Source organism: Porites lutea, chromosome 10, assembly GCF_958299795.1.
Source record: "Porites lutea chromosome 10, jaPorLute2.1, whole genome shotgun sequence".
NCBI classification, from domain to species: Eukaryota; Metazoa; Cnidaria; class Anthozoa; order Scleractinia; family Poritidae; genus Porites; species Porites lutea.
The window spans coordinates 27,207,667-27,225,676 of record NC_133210.1 but is presented as its reverse complement, the minus strand read 5'-3'; the positions used below and the strand labels follow the sequence as shown (position 1 = coordinate 27,225,676).

General features: G+C 37.9%; 1 protein-coding gene across 1 annotated transcript; it reads right to left on the bottom strand.

Moving 5' to 3' along the window:
• Positions 1–658: 658 nt before the first annotated feature.
• Positions 659–17,986, bottom strand: LOC140949873 (retinoblastoma-binding protein 5 homolog). The gene is made up of 17 exons (XM_073399016.1): positions 17,797–17,986; positions 16,692–16,717; positions 14,590–14,762; positions 13,848–13,988; positions 12,602–12,689; positions 11,833–11,904; positions 11,685–11,714; positions 11,273–11,352; positions 9,953–10,078; positions 9,412–9,464; positions 8,964–9,064; positions 8,025–8,096; positions 6,224–6,307; positions 4,916–5,019; positions 3,974–4,067; positions 2,571–2,691; positions 659–912 (listed from the first exon to the last, which is right to left on the bottom strand). Exons 1-17 carry the CDS (start codon positions 17,813–17,815, stop codon positions 788–790), a joined length of 1,509 nt encoding a protein of 502 aa, XP_073255117.1. The 5' UTR covers positions 17,816–17,986; the 3' UTR covers positions 659–787.
• Between the last annotated feature and the right edge of the window lie 24 nt (positions 17,987–18,010).

Sequence of the window (18,010 nt, the reverse complement as noted above, 5' to 3'; positions counted from 1 at the left end):
ACACTGTCTACGAGAACGCCGGTTGTACTTTCAAGTTTGATGCATGCGCAAAGAGCCGGCCGCGTTTCGCTTTCCTTGCATTCTCGACCCTAGAGCTATTCTCTATTGCGCATGACCACGAGGGCTCTGGTGACGAGATTGGCTATCCTTGCATCTCGGGCGTGTGACATTACCTTTGAAATAGGGCGAACGCTGAGATGGCCTAGGTCTGTCCAACTTTCCTCGCAAACCAAAGGGAAATTCGAGTTATTCTCCGACAAGCATATCCGCTGACTTTTGCAGCTAGTTTGAAGAAACATAAAAGGTCACACCGAAGCTCATGTCGGTAAAACTAACCTTTGATTACAATCTATCTTACTGGAAATAAATGGGTTTATTTTGTACATTATGAGACACACACTGTGCTGTAACATACAATAAAATAACTGAAATAACTTAATACATACATCTTAGAAAAATAGCATCGAATCACTCGACGACACGGAGGACAAACACACACACATACTAAATAAACCTTTATCAAACACGAACCCATGACACCTTTTGCTTCGTTGTCAAAATTGTTGAAAAGGCCGGAGTGAGCGTGCTGTTTATTCAGCCAATCAGATGAGAGATCAACCAACCGTACAATCCTAGTCAACTCTTTTTTCCACGCAGAGTGGAAGCTCTCATTGCTTTGCATCGAGATCTGATTGGTTTTTGAAGTTTCTTTGATTTGATTGGGCATGTTTGGATCTAAACCCAGTGATCAACATAGAATAACACCAAAGTGTTTTTTTTTAAAGCGTTATTCGAAGACGGAGTCCGTATCTAAATGCAATGGTTGCTCCAGCTCGTTTGTTTTTGTTGTAGCGCTTTCTGGGTTTATGGCTGGCGTTACTTCCGTGTGAGAAGGTACATTCTTGTGCAATCCTACGATAAAACAAACAGGAGAAAGATAAGGCTCGTTGGGCAACTAACCTGAACAGTCCCTTGCATTATCAAACACGCAATTTTAATCACAAAATTCTCCCTTTATAACCCAGCTCTCCACAAACTGTCTTTCACCAGTTTACTCATACTGTTATGTAAAAAAAAAACTTAACACTCAGAGAGAAAAACCTTTTAAAAGATAAGACTGGCTGCCTTAAAAAATGGCTTTCAATATTTTATCGAACAACATGCATTTGTGTAGTGTTGGTTAGATTTTCTGAAAGAAAACGGCAGTGTGAGGAAGCTCGTCCCATATGATGGCATCATTAATTGAATTTGGTTGGTTCCTAAAGAAAGGTTCCGAGTTTTGAACAGACCTTGCCGACGCTTCTCAAACACAATTGAATAGTTCATGGTAAAAAGAAAATACCGTAAAACCTCTGTTTATCCCCACCCCTCTCAAATAAGCCCTCCTTTTCAGGGGAAGAAAGTTAATAAGCCCCCTCCTTTATAAGCCCCACCCCTTCCCTCCTCAAATAAATCTTCATTCAAAATATTTTCCCGATTCTGATTCCGATGACCAAATTTGGAAGAATTTTGCGTTTAATGAACCGATGACGTCAAAAGTGCTGCTTTCTTGCAGGTTAATGCACTGTTAACCGAGAAAACCTGGGGATGAGGTTGAGTTGTTTTGGTTTTGAAAACAAAAATGGTAGACATTTCACTCGTTAAAGAGTAAGAACTAGGCGAAATAATAGCTAAAACATGGCAAGAACAGCAAGAAGACAACTCGAAGGGCGACATCTGCTATTTGGAGAATATTTGCGGAGCTAAACAACCCTAAACGTGCACTATCCATGATGAACTTAACATCGATGGATCGATGGAGATAAGCATGTCTTAGCCATGTTTTTAAACTAGGAATTGTTTTGAATGAATAATAAAACAATTATTGAATTCAGCTTTCGTACCATATGAAGAATTATGGAGATCTCGAAGGTGTTATCCCTCTCGGCCTACGGCCTCGACGGATAACACCCTCCTCGCTCTCCATAATTCTTCATACGATACTCAGACTCATTCATTAATTGTTAATTAATAAATGATAGACTGTATTAATCAATCACGACTGTAAAACTTCGCGTGGACTGATCCGGGATGGTTTATTCACCATCTGGAAGTTCGGATTTGTTTTTGATCCTCTGTTGCATCACCTAAAACTTCTTGTACTTGAGCTTTTCCAGTTTATATTCTAGTTCTGTATGGAGAACTCATACCGTCGTCTTTTCTTAATTAAATAAGCCCGTCGTCTCTATTAAGCCCCCCCTCCCTCAAACAGGTTTGAAACAAATAAGCCGCCGGCGGGGGGCGGATTGGGGTGAGGAATTTACGGTAAACAAAAAACAAAAGGAAATAAAAAGCACATGAGGGGAGTTTGGATATCGGATCTTACTTGTTATAAAACAATTGGAATTACTGCTTTCTTTATCTGAGAAGTACTGTCGTTTCAAACATTCGATCGAGTATTTCATATGATACTCAGACAGTTCGGAGTCAGTCTCTGAAACAACTCGGCCACACCTTGCTTTTTTTTTTGCAACTCAATTTTCAGTATCTGAAAGGCAGCGTTTCCTCCTCGTGTGTAGCGATTCTCTTACCAGATTCTCCGTTTTGTTGTTGGCTAATGTCAATCACTTTGACCTTCTTTTTCTGCGACTCATTCCCAGTCACCTGCGAAGAGACTCTCTTACGCTCGGAATCATGGGTATGTGGATCGGTCTGACAAAAAAAAAAAAAAAATAAAGCAAACTTGATTACATTACAACCGACAAACAACTATGTTACAGGTACTCGATTTCGAGTTTTTCGCCATTGTAAAAAAAATCCCCTCCAAATTAAAGACCGCGAACAAAAATTCCCGCGAAATACCAAAGATAATTAAAAGCCTCAAACTAACAATCCTACCACACTGAAAGAGGTAAAGGTTCACACCAGACAGAAGCATGGGTATCCGAAAATTGTGGTCGATTAGTTAATAAGCCACTTCTGAGTCCTAAAAATTCTCATTTTCAAAATGAGGCCAAGTTCAAAACCTTTCTTGTGAAAATGAGTTTTATTTGCATTAGAATTAAAAATCATTTTTATATCAAAGGCTGAGCACTTAACCTCGTTTTGATACAGAGGCCCGGTTGAACTTGGAAATGACGTAATGGAGCTCGCCCTTGTCTCCGGGGCATTTCCTTCAGAAAATGGGAGGGGCGTACTTTGAAAAAGCTCTAGGGACCCTCGTCCCTACAGATCACAAAAGTAAACGATGCCAAATTGTTCAAAACTCAAGTGTCGTTCACTGCAAAGTGTATTAAGTGCACTGTATAGACTGGCCTAATAAGAATCTGAATAAAGACCGTCAAATTTCTTTTTGTAAAATGTTAAGAAATGAATAGTACTATGCAAAGTTTTGCCAAAAAGGTTTCATTTGAATGGTAACACTGTGGGATTTTATCTACAGACTCAAAAGTTAGAACTAGATACTTAATAAATAGTACCATGCGAAAGAACTACTGAAAAGGTTCCATTCGAATGGTAACACCATAGGATTTCATCCACAGACTCAAACTTTAGAACTACAAACTAAATAAACAGTACCACGTGACAGTACTGATGAAGAGGTTTCATTTGAATGGTAACACCATAGGATTTCATCCACAGACTGTACGACTACGACCTGAAAATGCCTAATTTCACGTTTTGTGGAAAACATGAACACAAGACAACAACTTTATTTTTCTTTCCCTGAACTTCGATACAGTCTTTTAGAATTCAACTCCAAAAAAATTGCCAACATTTGACGAACTGAACGCGATGGGATAAGCGCGATCAAGTTTGAAGCAGTGCGACTTCACTTTTTGAGTGACGTTTTCGTAGCCGTCGCCGTCGTTGTTGCTTAAGCTTCCTGTTATGACAAATTCTCTCAACTTATTTTACATGGAAATGTATGGAGAATTTGTACGTGGAAGTGGTTCTAGGGAGCTCGCACTAGTGTCGTTTTTTTGCCACATACCTCCTGAGTCCAGCCAGTCTCTTCAGGATCATCAATTTCTGGTGCAACAGGAAGGTAGTATATTGAATCCATGTCTTCGTCATTCTCTTCATCGCTGTAACATCACAATTCACAGTCAGGGTGGATAGGATCAGTATTAGATAGATTCTCCGAAACTGCCCCACCGACCCCTCCCCTTACCCAACATTTTCCCAAAGTGAGAAGTTAGTGTTAAAGTTGGGTTAGAGAAGATGAAGATGAAGATGAAGATGAAGATGAAGCTCGTGGTCCTTTTTCTTCAACAGAAAATTTAACACTTAAAGAGGTTAAACCCTTCTCCAATCACAAAATGATAAAAGTTCCAACATTTGCCAACTTGTTTCGGCTACTACGACATTCTCGCTAAAACCCGTAGTATAATGACGACGGCTCCCACTTTTCCCGCCCAAATGACGCGAGTTCACGCACGCGCAGTACTTAGTATTGAGAAAATTTCGTCCTGGTAGTTGCCCTCGTCTCACAATCTATTAAAATACGGAGCTTTAGCAACGACGACGGCAAAAAACAAAAGGCTTCGTAAGCAAAACAACAACTTTGCACGTGCATCACGCTTTTCTCTACATTTCGTTGTCGTCACTGCACGACTACGACGTGAAAATGCCTAATTTCACGTTTTATGCAGAACGTAAACAAGCGCCGACGATTTTTTCTTTTTCTTTTTAAAGTTGAGAACGGTCCCCAAAGAAATCAACTCTAGGGAAATTCGCCTTCATTTGACATTTTCAGCGAATTGGAATAGTCGCGACAAAGTTTGAAAAAACGCGGATTCGTTTTACAAGTGACGTTTTCGCTGCCGTCGCTGTCGTCGATGCTAAAGCTCCCTGATGTTTCTAATCCAAAGTGAGCTAACCACTAATGCCGTTCTTATATATGGAGCATTTACATTTGTTTCAAAGTTCGCACCTGCTACACAGAGCGGGAATTCGTTCCACCGTGCACACATCAACTTCACCTTCTTCTCCTGCCTCTGTTTCAGAAGGTACCTCTGCTTCTTCATCTTCATCTTCCTTTTTAACAAAACAAAAAGCCAAAAAAAACAACAACAGGCCTTCTCAACTAACATGCAACATACACTGAGATGGGCCCTTGCCGGGTCGGTCGACAACGAAAATGGCGGGAAAATTACGAGACTTTAGAAACGAGAGGGAATCTGGGCCAAGTTAACTTTCGCAAAGACTTCTGGGACTGTTACTGGGGACGGGAAAAAATATTAGGGACTTTAAGATTCAATGACGCGACGGCAACGAGAACCTGTAAAAAGAAACAGGTTTAATAGGAAAAACAACAACTTTGCACGTGCATCACGCTTTTTGTACATTTCTTTGCCGTTTTTGCACAAGTACGGCGTGCAAGTTTTATGGAGAACGTAAACAAACAACGACGAAAATTTATTCAGCTGTTTTATTTTGCTTTCTGAACTTGAACATCGTCCCTTGGAATTCAAATTCAGAAGGGTTCGCGTACATTTGAAAAAGTAAGTACGAATCATCGCGATAAAGACTGAAAGAACGCAAATTCAGTTTTCAGGCGACGTTGTCGTTACTGTCGCGTCGTTGGATCTTAAGCTATTCGCCACCTGCACATCTCTCATAATGCACCTTATTTGCCCCCCCACCCCCAAAAATTTTGCATAACGTTTGTTTTTCATTTCTCCTGGGTATTCCAGCCGTCCCAAGAGAAATTGAAAAGAATGCGGCTTATACAATTTTTTTTTTTTTGGGGGGGGGGGGGGGGGGGGGCAATAAGGTGCATTATTGGAGATGTGCAAGTGGCGAACTGGCCAATAGCTGACCGGCGTATTCACAGTAACGATCCCAGGAGTCTAAGCGAAAGTTAACTCGTCCCAGTTTCCTTTCGGTTTCTAACGTGGCGAATACCCCACGTTCAATATATTAACATTCTAACATGACCCCCAGGCTTTCTGGTCATATTTCTTTATTTGGTTGGGTTTTCTTTGTGTTCAAGTCTCTTCTGAGAATTAAGAGACAATGGAGTCGTGAAAAAATTGCAATTTTGTCCCTAAAGCCTGGGAATCACGTTAGAATTTTGATATTTCGAACGTAGACTATTGATAGGCTCTTCTCTCTCTCTTCAGTCCCTCGCGCGCTTTTTGCGTTCTCGCGTGTCCATACACTTTATCTTCCGGGCTCAGTTACGTAAGCTTGACTTGGTACAAAGGTTATTGAGCGCAATAGACGGTGCTATACTTACGATATCAAATTCATTTTCTTTTTCTTCATATTCTACATTTTCATCCAGCTCTTTGAAATCTGGTGCAAATGCGCTCCAGTTTTCCTGTTCGAAAGGAAAATCAAATAAAGTTAACATCTCTCACAATGAACCATTTCCGAGTAACCCAAAGCCTCCGTTTCAAAGCGAGGTTAAGTGAGAAGCCATTGATACGAAGATGATTTTTTATTCTCATGCAAATAAAACTAATTTTCACGAAAAAGGTTTTGCACTTCAATAGCCTCGTTTTGAAAGTGTGAGTTTTCGGAACTCGGATATGGTCTATTTTAAATCTGCATTTAGGATGCAAGGATGTAATTTCCGCAGTAATTTCCAAAAAAAATTCTGGTCATTGATTGGACTGAGTATGATATATGAAGTCGCAAGTCAAGTGGTCACCATGGTCACATGACACCTTATTTAAACACCATATAGGAAAATTCAGCCATTTGGGAACTAGCCAATAAATTAGGTGAAATACAAATTCATGTCTTAAAAAGTAAAGGAAGCTTTAAAATAGATAAATACAAAATAAGACACTGATGGACAAAATTAGAGAAGGTTAAAATTGGCGGATGGAAACAAGTGACGACATAAAATGGATTGCAGTCAAGGTTTAGTGCGTGTAACTTCGAAATTTAAGCTTCAGGAGACATCCTGAAGCTGTGATTTTGCCATTTAAGTAGCAATTTCTTCGCTAACCCTTTATAGTAAAATTTTCATAGCCGGTAGGTGGCAAAACTAAACAAATGGATTAAATTGTGCTGACGCAGTCCCTTTACAATTTTCACTTCCAATTCGAGACCATGTAGGTCACCAGTTGCAGCTCTTTGTTTCTGTTGTTCCATATGTTTTGCATATGCGGCAGCATGGCGAATTGGTGGTAAACATGAAAGTGAATTGAACCTACCATAACCACTTAATTTCCGAGTTAATTCAAAGTGATGGATGCGAAAGGTTATCTGAATGTCAATGACTTACGGAAAATTTGGAAGGAAGAATTTTTGCCTAGTTCATAGATAAACATCAAATCTTGTACAAATATCAGTTTGTAGTCTGAACTATTTTAGGCCAAAAGTATCCACCAACTTAGGTAAGACGTCCTTTAAATTCTCCGCTCCAAAAATCTGGGAGACTGTACCGCCTGGTCTCAAGTGTCTGCCATATCATAAGGAAGTCCTGTTTTCTAACCAACCAAATCTGACCTTGTTTATATGTTTTATCACCGATATTATCTGAGATTTTATTCCTCTCTTTACTGCTACCAATCATTTCAACATGACGGTGGCCAGCAAGAAAGCTCTTGCTACCTTGGACACTGTATACAAATGAACTAAATGTCTTTTAGTTAATTATTATTTATCAGTTACTTTATTTTCCTACCTACGTACACTTATGTAAATATCTTATATAGTGTGAAATAAAGAATTGAATTGAATTGTTGAATCCAGTTAGTTTTTTGCTATCCAGTACATAGCCTGCGAACAGCAGACGCATTTCCGGTTGTCCCTTCTCTCCCTCCGAAATGCGTCTGCTGTTCGCAGGCAGCTTCAATTGTCCACTGCAATAAAATAGGCCATTACCGAGTTCCAAAAACATTCACTTTCAAAACGAGGCTACTTAAGTGCAAGACCTTTCTTGTGATAATAGGTACCATTTGCATGAGAATTAAAAAATCATTTCTATATCAATAGCTTCAAAATCAGCCTCGTTTTGAAACAGAGGCTTGGTGCAACTCAGAAATGACCTATGCAGAATCTAATGATCTTCTCATGATCCTTACCACATGATTTTGAGCCCAAATTGAGACAACACCACTTGAAATCGAGGCTATTATTGGACGGATTGGATGCCACTGGTAAGATAAAAAAGTGAGTGGGTACATAACTATATAAAAACAAAAGTAGCCCATACATTAGCACAGTAACTTGACTTTCTTTTAGGTGAAATATCCACTGGATCAATCTCTTTCTAGTGGATGAAATAATATTTGTTATTACTTAGGTTCTTGCAGAACTGTAGGAAATAGAAGTAAATGTAAGGAAGACTGGATCAGTTTGGTTACTGTTTGTCCTCTGGATAGCAATTTATTCGCAGGAAAATGTTTTCGAAAGATATCAATTAAGTGATGCCAGAATAATGTTCTATAACACCCCCTCTTTCTCTCAAACGCACATGAAGTGTTGAGTGAGAAAGATTGCTTTCCTTTTGTTTCAGGCTAGCCTGTGTAGCTGGTGGGGTCATAATGCAGGAGTGCATGCTTCCATGACTAGAGAGTTAGAAGTCCAGAAGGATTTTACCCCATTCTTCTTGCAGCTTTACAAACAAATTCATTTTAAAGGTGTTTTTGTGCAGTCTTTGTTAGCAGTCATTTGCAACAAATCCTGCCAGCTATGTGGGCTAGCTTCAGACTGACTGTCTAAATTATACAGGCCATTTTATTGTCATGACCAGCATGAAATCAATGTTTCATGAGTGATAGGAAATCAGAAGAAAAATTGCCAAATTTTGCATCCTTAATTTCTCCTTCCAAAATCATTTTGTTTAAGAGGTATTATCAAGCATTCAACACAGTGTTTCATCAACAGATGAAACACCTTGAAGTTCGTCAAAAATACTCTGCTGCACATCGTATTTTCAACTCTCTTCTCAGTGTTTCATCTGGTGATGAAACACTGTGTCTAGCCCGATCTCATGCTTGATATATTACTCAAAAGCTTACCACTACATCAAGCAACAGTTCGCCCTTTGTTCCATGAAGAATCTTGACAAGATTGCCTACACCTTTCTCCCATATGTAAAGAGCATGAGTTCGAGATGATCCTGGTAAAACAAAGCACTACAGTTGATAAGCTGTTCTTAAGACTGCGTTCTTAACAACAGGGAAGATTTACAGTGTAGATATTTCAAGGGAAAAAGTGCCGTTGGGGGACGGTATGTTGGGCTGGGACACCACCTGTTATGGCTGAGCTCACATGATTTTACGGGATATCAAGTGGGAAGCTTTATAGTTTTGTAAATCTTCACTTGGTACAGCTGCTAAAAAAGTTAATGAAAGCCCTGACCTACATGCATGTAACATGCCCCTAAACATGCTGCTAGAATGAGCAACGTCCATTTAGCATCTTGCGTGGTGATTCAAAGATCAAAATTAGCAGAATCACGATTACCTGCACAGATGTATTCTCCATCTCCAGAAAAACAACATTTCTTCCACAACGTTCTGTAAGGCAAAAATTAATATTATAATAAGCACTGTGGACTGAGGTTAATACAGGACGAATGCAGGAGGTAATAACTCAAGCAAAAATGTGTTGAATTTCATATAAGTTCTGTTCATAAATGTAGGCCAGAGAACCAGAAAAATCCTTCTTGAAGCAGGGGCAAATTCAACCCACTTATGATGTTACATCCAGGACTTAAACTTGGCCCGCCAAAGGCAGCTAAGCACTCTAACCTCAGCAGTACCCTTACACCCGTGTCTGTTACATGTAAGAGAGAGTTGATGAGGTGAATGTTGATACTGGGGTTATTGAGGTAATATGCTCTACTGTAAATTCTAAATTTCCAAATATATAATAAATACACAAATAAAAAAACCTGCTTTAGACATTTTAGTTCTATTCCTTTGAATGTCAGAACATTATGTGGGTTGGGATGTTTAAGGTTCCTCCAACACAGATTACAAACAGAATAACTTGTTGTCTTCACCTGTTTACAAGATCTTGAAGTTTCTGTATTGGTTCAGGTTCAGCGCCCACAGTTCCTTGACAGGACAGCACAATCTGACTGTCAAATACCCGGATTATTCTGTCTTGTGAGTTTATGAGAAATGCGCTAAAGTAACGATACAAAGAGGAATTAGATGTTTGAATCCCAAGTGGAAGCAATGTTTGCGTGCTAATTTCCCTTAAATTTGCACCCTCCCTAGGTTTGCCACTTTTGAGTTAAGACTTTTTTATGTACTTTTACCACTGACCAAGAGCAACAACAAAAACTTAAAGGTTTCTTTCTACCTTAACAGTTGCCAAACAACCAAAGTGTACTGAAAATTTAGTTTTGGCTGATTAAGTTTTACTTTTCCTTCCACCACCTCTCGTAAGTCAGACAGCATCTCATAAGGGACCACCTGTCCTGAACATCAAAACTTTTCCCATATAGTAAGTGTTCTCCCCAGACTGTCTTCTCCCTAAATTTTAGCTCAGCAGGTAAGGGACCATCATGGCGGATAAGACAAAAATATGTGCCAGAGGTGCAGGAGTGAGTGAGGAGTGAGGTGCAGGAGTGCGTGTGGAGTGAGGGACATGGCCCTGCTTTTGCTGGGAAATTTAAGAGCTAAGTTCTCTGAAACATCATTCCCTCCTTTAAAGACCTATTTTACGCAAATCAGCCATTGTCATGTTAAGACAACAATTTAAAACATTTAGTTCCCATAATTTCACTCTGTCTTCAATGTTCTCTTTACAAAATGTGTGTCTCAGGAAAAAAAAAGCGGTGGATAATTTAGTGCTTTTCCATATATATTTTTAAAATCATTATTTAACATTTTAAGAATCGGATTGGATTACAACTTGCGTATTTCTTAAAACTACCTATTTCATTTTGGTAAACCTTCAAGCAGTTGCAGGTGGTAAGAAGTGTTACTTAATAAGGAGAACGCTAACATAGTTGGAAACTCTCATAAACAATCACTTCTCATAAGATACCACAATCACCTTTTGTGGTGAAAGTTTTAACAATTTCTATTTTCTTTAACCTCTTGTAAGTGACTGCTTGATGTATGTTCTGATTTCTATGTTTGCTGCATTTACCAAACTACTCAGACCATACAATGAACTTAAAGGGATGGCATTGAAACACACACATCATAACTTTGAAATCATCCCAAGAAATTAAAGTGCAGAAGCTCTTAGAAACAATGACCTGTTGTTCAACTGTTATAAGGGACCACCTCCTATAAGCAACCACTAAATCTTCAGATTTTGGTTGGTCACTTACGGGGGGTTCAGCTTTACTACAAGTTAATCACACCTTCCTCTTCTGGCAAATTCTATTGCCTTGACAGCTGTGTTAGCACTTGTTCCTGTTTGTATTCTAAACTCTGTCACTACCTAGAACAGGAATACAATCAAGCCAGTGAAAATTTCTGATTGTTTTTTGTTTGTTATAGCTGAATAACACAAGGCACAAGGTGCAATGGTCAGTTTTACAGCTTACCATTCTGGTAAGCCATAACTAGCATGAACTAAAAGTCATTTCAACTAGTCGGAAAGAAATTTGATCAGCAGGATTGCTCACAATTCTTCTGTAATTTGAATCCCCTGAAAAACTTCATTTGCCTGTTGGGCAAGTTAAGGACTGAATTCACTAGCCTGATAGCATTAAAATCCACTAACCCCGGCTATTGGACAGTGCTTAGTTTGCATGTTGCAATAAAACTTACTTGATGTGTTTCAGCATCAATTACCAAAACCTAAGGAGAGAGAAAGAATATTGAGTTTATTTGATATTGAGTTTATTTGAATAAGCAGACTTCAAATTTCTTTCTCACAACAATTACAGCATTATGGTAAATCAAAATTTCTCCTCACCTTTCCTTTAGAATTCCCTGTGTAGATGTACTCCCCCTTTCTGTCAAATGATGCCACAATATTCTGTTCAGACTAAACAAAAAATGTACATTGTTATTCTAATGAAATGGCCGCCAAATTGGTACCTGATACAGTAGCCTAGGGCGGTGGACACACAAAAATGAATTTGCCCTTTTAAACTTTATAGTTATTATTCCATGTCATCTAACTATTCTAAATTCAGAGATTTTTTAAGGAGTTGAGTTCTGTATGCAAGCAAAAAAAAATTATTGTCTTAAGTTTTAATTCTATAAAAACCCACAAAAATAACAAATTCCATTTCATCATCAAGCAGGGACAGCAAAGAAATGTACCAAAAAGTGTGTTCCATGTTCAGAGTTGTTCATTTGCCTATTTAAACCTTCTGTTTTCCTGGGCCGGGGTGGTCTTGAAAAGCTGTGTTAGGTAAATCCAGGGTTAGTGTAAAATTTGCATTTAGATATGAAAGAACAAAAAGAATATTCAGTTTAGTTCTTTTCATCAACAGATTGAAGGCTGGATGTTCTGGAAAGAATAAAGAAAATCATCCAAGAAAATACGTTGCAAGGAAAGGAAAAGAAACCAGGATTAAAATTTAACCCCAGGTTAGAGTTAACTGGCCTTGGAACAACTGGGCCCTAATGTTCTTGTGGCTGTAGCTGTCATGCAGCAGTAACAATTGGAGTTTGTTGTGTTTTCATAAAACACTATAGGCAACACCTTTCTTTTAAAACTGCTCGTCTTCAGTTACCTCTCCACCATTTGGCAATGAATGATGTTGTCCATCCAGTTTCACAAGCACTGGTGCATGTTTTCCAGGACAGACAAGGATCACTTTACTGCAACAATAACAGATCAGTAACAATAAACACTTGTCAAATTGAGAAGGTAAAGTTTCACATTTGGAGTGTATGCATTAAAGGTGCGGCGACCATCACATATATAATCAATCATCAATCAAACTCTTTAAGCAATTTTATTAAAAAACTATTAAAATCCTATTTACAATTAATTCGCTTAAAAAAAAGAAAAAACTATTCATTCAAAAACACTATTTACAATTTCTGTCTATTTAAAAAGCACTTAATTTAGCTTAAAAATAAGTTAATTAAAACTAAGAAAAATTTTTTCGAATTAAAAAACATTTCATTTCAATAAAAAAAAAAAAAAACTGTCAACCTCTAAAATTCAAAAGTTTCTTTTAACTGCTAAAAAAACAAAGAAAATAGTAATAATAATAATGAAATAAAAAGATATATATGAAGTAAGGAAACACATCAATAGTCCGATTAAAAAAAAAAAAAAAAAAAAAAAACTCTTTAAGCAATACGATAATTGATTATTGGAAATGTTCAATCAATTATTGTGGGAAAAATATATTTTTTTTGGTTGGCAAATAAACATATTTAAGACTTGTGTGCTGTCTTTTAATGATCTCATGACTAAAGAAGAGAGAGAATTTGAACACCTATAAGTACAGAAAAACTCTGAGCTCCAGGTGAGAATCTAACTTCACAACCCTCCCAGTTCTGCTTGGTTACTGGAACTCCATGGCAAGCAGGGTCGAACACATTGACCTCCCTTTTCTGGTACATTTTATATGATTTTGTCATGTTTTAAAACATGGTGGTGCAGTAGCAATCCTAAGTAGAATTCTTATAAACAGATATTATATCCATTATAATCGATGATCGACTGATTGGGTCAAACGCCTGATCAATTACGAAATCTCAGCCATTTCCCAACACTATTTATTATTACAGGGAGGCATGAGACATGAGGCAAAATCCGCTTGCCACTTTCATATTCCTAGCTCCGGCAAAGGCATGTTAAAGGAAAAAAGTCCTAACGGAGACTCTCTTCATTTAATCACTCTGAACAAGGACATTTTTATCATGTTAATGTGGTTACTAATCCATCTGACTCAAATTGTGTTGTTGTTTTTTTTTGTCCGAAACTTTCAGTCTGGACTTAAATATTGTAAATAAATTTCATACTTGTTTCTTGGATGGAACTGTACTTTGGTGACATGTGACTGAAAACGATATTTCTGATCACACTCTCCAGAAAGGACATCCCACACTGACACATTCCAGTCATTAGAACCACTTAACAGCTTACGACCATTTCGACTCCAGCTAAAAACCATAAACAAGAGAATATAAATTACAACAGGATCAACACTTCAATTCATGTTGTTTGTTTGTTCCTGGCCAATCAAGTGAATCCACTTTATAGAATTTAAGTCCCTTAAAAGCAATAACGTAAATGTACACCCTATACATTATTTCAGCACATTGAAGTCCTGTAGTTGTGTTATTTTTTTCCGCAGAGCATTCATCCATCCAGCATTTTCCTCTCTTCTCAGACACTTTCCCTTTTCCACTGAGTGACTGTTCAGCAGAGGACTTGTGTGGGGGCTCATGGCTGGGCTGTGGGGATTGAAAGCCATGGAAGAAGCAGTCACTGTCTGGAGGCCCAAAGACTAGGCACCCATCTTACATACAGCATGGTAGAGTTGTCAAACCAACAAAAAAATTTCTGACAAACACATACACTCCATCATGATATCTATGTTACAGGTTAGAATGAAATTTGAATTAAAATTCTTTAATCCAGGTTGATTCTCTATTTACTTTGTCTCCTAGCCCTAACTCGTAGATAATTAGGCTTAGGAGACAAAGGAAATAGCCAATCAGCCTGCCAGTTTAACCTGTAACATAAACGCTGTATGTTTACCTTAAAGATGTTACTGGATGCACATGAGCACTGATTATTTTGGCAATTCCCCTGGTTAGAAAATCCCAGATGACAATTCGACCATCATTGCAACCCACAGCTAAAAGAGAACCTCTTCGATTGAATGACGCTGTGACGGCAACACTTACTGAATCCAAGCTACCGTCATATTCCTGAAATAAAATATTAGGAAGTTTAAGCAACAACGACGGCGATGGGTACGAAAATGTCACTGAAAAAGTGCCTCAAACTTAATAATGCTTATTACATCTTGTTTAATTCATCAAATGCTTGCAAATTTTTTTGGAGTTGAATTTTAAAGAACTGTATCAAAGTTCAGGAAAAGAAAAAGAAAGTTGTAATCTTATGTTCCAATTAGATCTGGAACGCATGGACACGTTTAAAAGAATTCATATACACTGTTAAGTGCTTTGTGGGTAAAAAAGCAATTTTAATTTTTTTACAATTTGATAACCCAGTGGCACTCTGGAAAATAGAATTATTTGAAATGGAAATAAAAATTATAAATTCATACTTACACTAATTCTGCCTATCAAAAACTTAAGTCATAAAAATGTATTAACAGTGATGTAGAGATGGATTGAAGTATATATTGAACGTTAAGATGCAGAAATAAGATATGCTAAAAACTTACACGTGTAAGTCCTTTTTCTGAGTATTTAAAAATAATAATTGTTTGAAAAGACTTCTTTTAAGTTGGGAAAAGGTGTCTAAAGCTCTCAGAGATCTAGGAATAGAGTTTCAGTCCTAAATAGAATGAACTGTAAACGTATGACCACCCTCTGTGGCATGATTATAAATCAAGGACAAAGGAAATTTAATATGCAGTAACTTGTATTCCTTATTTGCATGAACTTGTAACTAAAAGTTCACTCATATAATTATAAAATGTTCCCTTTAAGTCTCTTGTGAATAAGTGTGCATTGATTTAAGTGTGACTCCATATAAAATGGAAAGCAATAGTGTATTAAACAGGTACATGGAACTTAAGTTGAACTTGACTTGAAGTTTCTTAGCTTTCCAGAATCCTAAATCCTTGACTGTGATTAGTTCATCCTACAGAGCATGGTCTAGTCTGTAAGCGATGACTTGCTTTGGGGAATTGCTCGAGTATCAAACAAGTCAGACAACTCACTGGCTAACCACAGTGTGGAAACTGTACTGTAACCTATGTTGATTCTCAATTCCCTTCGTTTCCTAGCTGTAGAAGACAAAGAAATTGAGAATCAAGCTACAATGGGCAACAAAATTGTTGAGACATCGTATTCAAATAGGGTAAGTTCAGAGAACAAAAGAATCCACACCCCTTCCCCTCCCCTCCATTCAAAGTTTGGGTGTTTGTTGTTTTATATAGGTTGCTGGAACAGTGGCAAAACATTGCATAGAGGGGATGGGGCAGGAAAAGCTTTATTTTCCCCTTTTGAAGTCAGTGAAACATCAGAAAGCCCCTTTAGGGCGAAGTGTCTCAACTAATTTTTTCGTCAATTGTACATGTAGGTTAAAACATTTTAACCTGAGATTATAGCTGTCTACAAAATATGTTGAACAAAGTTTTAGGGCAACACCTCAAATTTTACTTTGCTAAATTCTTATAGTGGACTGTGGTTAATACAATCTGCCAGAAATTGATCAGCAAATTCTGTCAAATGACCATCTCTCTCACCCATGTACAATTGATGACAAAATTAGTTAATGTTGCCGCTCCTGTGTTTAGGTAAAAAGACTACGCGATTCCTATACAGTACTATATTAAATTCAAACGTAAAGAAAGACAACACTCCATATTGGCGTTAAAGGGGGGAACACCGCTCCGCTATCGGCATGACGTTCGACTTCCCCTTGTGACAAAATCAATCTATCAGCAAATTCTGTCAAATGACCATCTCTCTCACCCATAATAAAGCAGCTCAATCACATGACAAAGATACCTTAATGGTTTCAAAAGATGGTAAGACATAACATAAAACCTTGATTTTGATCCTTTTACAGATAGCTTGTTACAAAACATGTATTAAACCTGCATCATCATCACCATTAATACACCATTATTGTAATAACATACAGGAAAGTGCTAATCTCACCTCGGGATAGCTCTGTCCAAAAGACTCTGAAATGTGGAAAGATACCAAAATCAAAATGTAAGAAATGAGAAGCATTAGTAAATGCTTATCCTATTTGCTAGGATGCTCCAGAAAATTATTGAAAAAGAAAGTAAGCAGTAATATATTAGAAAGAGAGGCACAAAGCACTTTTCACTTTTTCTTTTGAAACGCGAATGGTTTGAGGAAGTACAAATTCACTTTTCAAGTGACTTTTTCATAGTTGTTGCTGTTGTTGTTGCTTAAGCTCCCTAATAACTATGCAATAATTGACACTGTTTACTTGCCTGGAATTGTTACTTCTCCCTCAAGCCCAACTATTGGTTTATCAATTTTAATTGACAACTCGTGTCAAACTTCTCATCTTTAGTCTTATTTTGTGTGAATAATTGCAACTTTTTAATACCTGAACATGGCTTATTGGCATCGTTTGAGAGGTGTGATTTGTTTAAAATCCAACAGCCTTTCTTTCGGAAGTTGGATACTATTGTCACGTGAACCTTCAACCTGGTGGCGTGGTGAAGGGATACCGTAAAATACTTGCATTGTGGGTGGTTGCTAATGGGAGGTTAGACTGTAAATTCTGCAGTTAATAATGAGCAGTTAAAAACAATTATTTTAACAGAATTAAGTTCATTTGTGGACTTAAGCTGAAGTCTTATGCAGAGTTGTCAGAAGGTTTTGAAGTTGACGGCTGAGTTGTCAAAGTAAGTGGCCAGTCCAAGGATATTTTATTTAATAAACACCATCTGTAAAGAAATGCCAAGCAGAGTAGCCGGCCGCTACTAACCAAGTAGGCGGCGATTTTCAACGGCAGCCGGCTACTTTTGAAAACCCTGCTTATGTGTTTGTTATCCCAATTCCTCAGCATTGTGTAGGTGTGAACCCAATTTAAAGATTCCCGCCAATACACAACGGACTTAACTTGATAACTCGACTTACTGGTATATTTACACGAACAATAAGATTTAACTATAAATTCACAAGACAACCATTCTGCTATTTAGTAGCCAACAAACTCCATTGCAAACAAAGGACAGCCATTTCATAAACGACATACAAAACTGCAAACTGTATTTGTACTTACGAAGCAGTTCAAGGTTCATGGCCTTCTCCTTCGTGCAATTCCCCTACAACTCAGGGTTCTTTTTAAACTCGTGATGTCATTGAAAACACCAGTTAACAACAAAAGGCAAATTATTGTCAATTTTCTATGAAGACTTTGTTTTTCTTGCTTTCACCGTGCTTATCGTGCTTCTCTCGCCGACCCTCGCCGACCTTTCATATGTCATCCCTTTGTC

Excerpts from the sequence above, each read along its gene's own strand:
- LOC140949873 (XM_073399016.1), bottom strand. Across the intron at positions 11,715-11,832 it reads CAGGGAATTCTAAAGGAAAG|GTTTTGGTAATTGATGCTGA; the intron begins GTGAGGAGAAAT and ends CTCTCTCCTTAG. Across the intron at positions 2,692-3,973 it reads AGACTGGCTGGACTCAGGAG|ACCGATCCACATACCCATGA; the intron begins GTATGTGGCAAA and ends TTTTTTTGTCAG.